This window comes from Hyaloscypha bicolor (assembly GCF_002865645.1).
Source record: "Hyaloscypha bicolor E unplaced genomic scaffold K444scaffold_17, whole genome shotgun sequence".
Lineage (NCBI taxonomy): Eukaryota > Fungi > Ascomycota > Leotiomycetes > Helotiales > Hyaloscyphaceae > Hyaloscypha > Hyaloscypha bicolor.
Genome location: NW_020194519.1, coordinates 388,806 through 395,770, shown reverse-complemented (window position 1 = coordinate 395,770; position 6,965 = coordinate 388,806). Strand labels below are relative to the sequence as shown.

At 24.2% G+C, this 6,965-nt stretch overlaps 1 protein-coding gene across 1 annotated transcript; it reads right to left on the bottom strand.

The window, feature by feature from the left end:
- Positions 1-1,559: 1,559 nt before the first annotated feature.
- On the bottom strand, positions 1,560-1,964 carry K444DRAFT_482084 (uncharacterized protein; the record flags this gene model as incomplete). Its single annotated transcript, XM_024873014.1, has 2 exons — positions 1,560-1,750; positions 1,844-1,964. Coding segments are annotated over 2 exons (312 nt in total), but the record flags the coding sequence as incomplete, so codon positions are not given.
- Positions 1,965-6,965: the final 5,001 nt, after the last annotated feature.

The window sequence follows — 6,965 nt, the reverse complement described above, 5'->3', positions numbered from 1 at the left end:
GTCTATTTTTATACTAATCTTAATACTAATTAGTTTATAATTAAACTAGAAAGCGAGATATTTATATAATAGGGCTTACTAGCTAGCTAGGCCTATTTTTATTAATAGTATTATTAAGGTAATAGGGCTCGCTTAAGGGCTGGCTGGGCCCACTTTTATTAATAATTATTAAGGTAATAGGGCTCGCTTAATGGCTGGCTGGGCTCACTTTTATTAATGAAATTATTAATAACTAAATTAAATACTAGCTAGTCTATATTATATAATAGACTATTAAATAAAAAGTTAAAAAGTCTAATAGTATAGTAATAATAGTATACTTTTATACTAATCTTAATACTAATTGGTTTATAATTAAACTAGAAAGCCATAATAGGGCTCGTTTAATAGCTGGGCCCACTTTTATTAACGATAATTATCGATATTAATCGTTTATTGATTGCTTAGCCAATAATAATTACTAATTAATAATTTTGATTAATAATTTATCGGAGCCTACACTGCTCCCCTATAAAGGTGAAATGATCATCGCGCGGGCGAAGGATGTATAGAACTCCTCCCCCAAACAAGAGCCAGATCTCATCTCCTGGCTGCGCCTGGGCTCCAACTCCAATGTGGCCGTCATCCGTGACAAACATTAAATGCCCAGGAAGGGATCTAGTTACATTATGAATGTGAAAAGATTCCAAATTTTGAACGCCGGTTTCCTCGAATTCGAGAAATTTTTTGAGTTCTGCTTCATGGAAGATATCTTCTGAACTGCTATTTATCCTCCCAGCTGTGATGGTTTGAGCGAATGCTTCTCCGATAGAATCAGGTCCTTGATAATTAGGTAAGTCATTCTTGACCTGGGCATAGAGTGCCGAGATTGCAGGACTGCGTGCCATGAATCCCGGACGACTGCGATCGTAATATTCGGGACTCGAGTGTGCATTCTTGACAGTGGTAAGGCGTATGCCCTTAAGTATTAGTCTCCTTGGCGACAGATGTGGGAGTCGCTCAACAACTGAGTTGTGGCTAGTAGCCCACCGACGAGCTTGATCTCTGGCGATTAGGGAGTTGCACCAAGGCACCTGTCTGTCAAATCGAGGAACCCAGGTTGGAAAATCTTGCTCGCCATGGGTTTTTGGAGTGGCGTCATCGGTGGAGCACAATGAGGGGGTGACTGTAGGTTCTTTCATGCGAGTTATCTCGTTCCTGCCCAATACGTCAAGCCCTCCTTCGCCGAAATCAATTCCTCTTGGCGCAGAAATGAGCTGTATTACGAGGTCGGTGAAAGTCCCCACAGTAGATTTCCGATAGTCCGGTTGAATCAAGGGATATTTCTCTAGTCTCTTTCCTTCTTGCGAAAGACCAATAACTGCATATAGCTTGTCCCGAGCATTGCTGGCATTGAAATTCGAGAACCTCGAGATGACATTTAGAAGAGACGGAGAATGACCCCAGTTGAAAATCGTGTCTTTCACAATCATGGCTTGAACCAGATTGTCTTCGTCCTGTAGAGATTCTGTATAATGCTTGGCTCTGAAGAGGAGGGCAGCGTCGGCCACGGCGATCCAAGGCACGGAATGATCTCCTATCAGCATATCCGCTAAGAAATCTTGTGCAACTTGTTGAATGACCCAAACTCTGGAAAACCACTCATTCCTGTATAACCACCATACCGCGTTCCAATCTGCATGACCTGGCCGAGGGATGTTCCCATTTGTGTTGAAATAAGGATTGTCTTCGAGTTCAAAAAGTATCTCATCTGATGGCACATTTCTATTGCGCTCTGTCATATATTGCGCAGCGTAAGTGATGATTGATATTGCCTTTGCAGCATAGCCGTATGTATCTGGACCTAACCAGATCACAACACTCTTGGCGCGGCCGTATATATCTCTCATAAACGAGACTTGTTGAGCTCGCTCATCTAGATCATACTGATTGATACAGATCGTATCAATCCATCTGAAAGATCGGTGCAGGTCACGGACCACCCGCCTCTTGAACCCGACCAACGTCTAGGAAAGCAACAGACCTCTCGACCTTGGCCAAGTGGCACCACCCCCTAGTAGATTTTCAGATCGGGCATGAAGGTCCAGTGTGGGCTCCGATAAATTATTAATCAAAATTATTAATTAGTAATCGTTATTGGCTAAGCAATTAATAAATGATTAATATTAATAATTATTATTAATAAAAGTGGGCCCAGCCATTAAACAAGCCCTATTATAGCTTTCTAGTTTAATTATAAACTAATTAGTATTAAAATTAGTATAAAAGTGTACTATTATTATTATACTATTAGACTTTTTAACTTTTTATTTAATAGTCTATTATATAATATAGACTAGCTAGTATTTAATCTAGTTATTAATAATTCCATTAATAAAAGTGGGCCTAGCTAGCCCTTAAGCAAGCCCTATTACCTTAATAATTATTAATAAAAGTGGGTATAGCTAGCTATTAAACGAGTTCTATTATATAAATATCTCGCTTTCTAGTTTAATTATAAACTAATTAATATAAAGATTAGTATAAAAATAGATTATTATAAATATATTATTATATTTTCTATTTAATAGTCTATTATATAATATAGACTAGCTAGTATTTAATATATAATACTAAGATTTATATTATTATTTCTTCTAAAAAAGATTAAAATTTTTATATTTTCTTTTATTCTTTCTTTAATATATAATAGTATTTTATTTTCTATTATTTAAATATAGCTTCTAAATCTATTTTATTAATTTATTAAACTTCTACTAATATAGACTCGATTTAATTTAAATCTAATTCTAAATAAAAAGAACTTATAAGAGCTATTTAGGCTTATATTTATTTCGGGTAATCTAGATATAGGAAAACTATCTAAATACTACTATTATCTTTCTTATAAAAAGGAAAATCTATTAAATATTTATTTGACTTTAGTCTTTACTAATTAATATAATTATTTTAAATTAATATATAATATTACTATTAAGAGTAAATCGGAAATTAGTTTATTTTAATTAAAAGTAATTAACTAGCTATAATAGCTTTACTTATAAATAAAGTTATTTAGCTAAATAACTAAAATTAATATATATATCTTTTAATAATATCTTAATTAGATAGTAATTTATAAAATTTTAATTTTATTAATTATTATTTATAATTTATTTTTTTAAATAATTAAATAGTCCGAATTTTATATCTTTTATTAAATACTTAATCCAGAATCTTAGTTCTTTTTTTCTATAACTTATTCTTATATAAGAAAAAAGCTTAGGAAATACTAAATTAGCTTAAAGAATATTATATAACGAAAACTCTAGTCTATAATTTCAAGTATTTATTTTACTTTTAATATCTAAACTTTTCTATAAAAATATCTTTTTTTAGGTATTATTATATATTTTATTAAATAATAAAATAAGAATTATATAAAGGCCCTTCTAGCTCTTTATATATTAGAACATTTAGGAAAAGACTAATTTATGGTTTTATAACCTATATTTTAAGACTATAATATTACTAAATAATTTAGAGCTATTATTAGTAATAATACTAATATAAATAATATATTATATTAAGCTATTTAGGCTTATTTACTAAGGGAAAAAGAATTAGAATAAAATACTTTATAATAGCAGGTTTATTATTTAGGATATATTATTAACCTTTCTATATAAGCCTTTTTATTTTATAATATTTTTATAAATAGAAAATTAAAAATATTTAATAAATAAGAGAACTTAGGAGATTTAAAAGCCCTATTAAGTAATAAGGAAAAACAAATAAAATTTCGACTTTTAGAACTATTAGGCTAGCTTTATAATATTATTATATATATTTATTACTTTTCTAGTCGGATTACTAGATTTAAAGCTCTTACTAGAAAACTAATTTCTTTTAATAATCGGATATAATAGAATAACTAGTATATAATATTTAATATTACTTTTTAGTAATATACTTATTTTAATACTTATTATAAGAAATATTTTATAAATCTAAAATTAGATTATCTTAATTTAAAAAACTAGAAAAGGCTTTAGATAATTTCTATTTTTCTTAAATTATTTTATAAAGCTATTCTTAAGACTTAAAGAAATACTATAACTATTAATTAAGTACTTTTTATAATAAATATTTTAATTCGAGTATTTAATAGATTACTAGTAAGTAATAATTTTTATACTAATCTTTATATTAATCTTTATTACTTGAATTAATAATACTAACTATAATATAATAATATATATATATATAAATAATAAAAACTTTTATATTCGAATCCGGAAAAAATAAAAGATCTTTAATATATATTACTATAAATCTAATAATATACTTTTTTATATTACTACTTTTATACTTTATCCGAATTACTATATAAAGTATATTAGAGCTAATTAGGAAAAAAGATAAGTTTAGTCTATCTTAATTAAAATTAAAAAGCTTTAAGAGAAATATTAAGATTAGATATCTATTTCTAATAATTTAATACTAGTTAAGGAAATTAAATAGCTAGTAAAAAAAGAACTAGATGATTTTAATAAGATTACTCAGATATTAAAGAAATATATATAGCTAGTAAGTTAAGATAAATATAAAAATTATTATTAAAAGAAGTTATATAATATTAGAGACTTATTTATACTTTAATAATAATATTAAAATATATAAAAAAGGTACTAGCTAAAGCTCTTACTTATAATAATTAATATTCTCTTAATTCTAGTAATAAATACTAAAATAAAGCAAATCTTTTCAGGTACTTATTATATAGTATTATAAAATAGAACCTAAATAATAGCTAAGATTTTAGAAATAATAAAATACTTAAAGTATTAGAAAAGAAATAGAATTTTAAATATTTTTATTAATACTAGTAAAAGATAATAAGATTAGTATAAAAATTAGTATAATTATAATTATTTTCTTTATAATTTATAATTACTAGTATTTTAAAAATATAATATCTAGCTAATTACTACTTTTATTAAAGAAGTTTCTCAAATATTATTAAATAGCTATAGTATTTTCTATAACTTATAATTTAGAATTAGATAAGAAAATATATTAATATAAGCTATTCTTTAGCTTCTTTCTAATATATACTAGTAGTATTACTTTTCTATAGCCTTTTCGAGATTTAGTAAAAAAGTAAAAGCTAGTAATATTTAATTTAGCCTCGGATTCTAACTACTAAATAATAGGACTAGGAAAATTAATCTATTTATTATCTTCTTATATTTAACTAGCCAAGTTTCTTTAAATAGCCTTTTTGCCTAGTATAAAGAATTTAGTAGAACTAATAAATATAATATAATTACTATATAATAATTAGTAATTAATATAAAAATAAGTAAAATTTATATCTATTATATAATAATCTAATTTTATAAAATAAGAATCTTTTCTTTTTTTACTAAGTTTCCTATTATATTATAAACTTAATATATTTATATTTTTATTTTAGTTAGTTTTATACTAATCTTTATACTAATCTAAAAAAAAATTATATATCTTAGCTAAAGCTCTTTATATATTATTAGCCTTTTCTTTTATTTTATTTTCTAAAACTTATTTAATTTCTTTTTCTTAATTAAGCTTTTTCTTAGTCTTTTATATTTCCTTAAACTATATATTATTCTCGGAATTATATTTAATATCTTTCTATACCAGATTACTATTATCTCAAGCTATATATAAGCTACTATACTTATTATAGCTAAGTAATTATTTAACTACTTTCTAATTCTTTTCTTATTATTCTCTAAAGCCAGATTAGTATAAAGATTAGTATAAGAATATTCTAAAAATACTTCCTTAATTTAATATTTATAAAAAACTCTTATATTATTTCTTATTATCTTAATAATAAAGTACTTTTATATATTACCGAGCTTATTATCTTATATTTTATTACTATAATTATATCTTAATCTACTATTTTTGCCTTTTTAATCTTAATATAAATAAAATCTTTTATAAAAGCTTTATTATACTTATATATTTTTATAATATTTGAGTTTTAAAATAGATTTATTAGTATTTTTCTCTTATAAATAGTAATATAAATAGATCTAATAAAAAAGGCTAGTTAAAATATTATATTAATATAGCTATTATCCTATAATATTATAATTAGTATAAAGATTAATATAATATAAGTATAGATTTATTTTAGGCTCTAGAAATAATTTAATAATAATTACTAATATATTTAATATACTAATTATAATTTATTACTATAAAATATATTATAAGAATAATCTATATAAAGATTAGTAAATTAATTAATATATTAGAATACTAATTTATAGGTTATAGTATAAAGTTATATAATAGTATAATTAAGTAATTAAGAAAAGATTAAAAGATAAATAAGGTAAGATAAAATAAAATTAACTTTATAATATAAAATAATTTACTTTTAAGATATATAAAAAAATTTTAAGCTATTATTTTACTTTTCTTTATTACTTTACCTTTGCTAATATCTTTCCTTTAATTATATTATTTTAATTCCTTAATTAATTTCTTAATTAACTTCTTTTATAATATATTTCTTAATTTATATTAATTACTATATTAATTAAGATATAGTAATTATAATCTCTAATTAATTATTTAATTATAATACGAACTAAATAAACTAATAGCAAGTATATTATTTCTAGGAAAGCTTTTATAAGTAAGACTCTAAGAAAGATACTTAGTAGAAAAAGGCTATATTTCTATTATTATATAAATAAAGAGAAAATATAGGTTTAGATCTAATAATTAGTTAATTAGTAAAAATATTAGTATATTTATTAACTGGATTTATAGCTAAGGCCCTTTAAGAAATCAGAAAATATTAAAGAAATACTATTTTATTAATTAGTAAAAGAGATTTTGGCTCAGGAAAATAAATAAGATATATATATCTAAGCTTTAGCTTTATATACTTTATAAGAGTCTATAGAGGCACTTCTTATTAT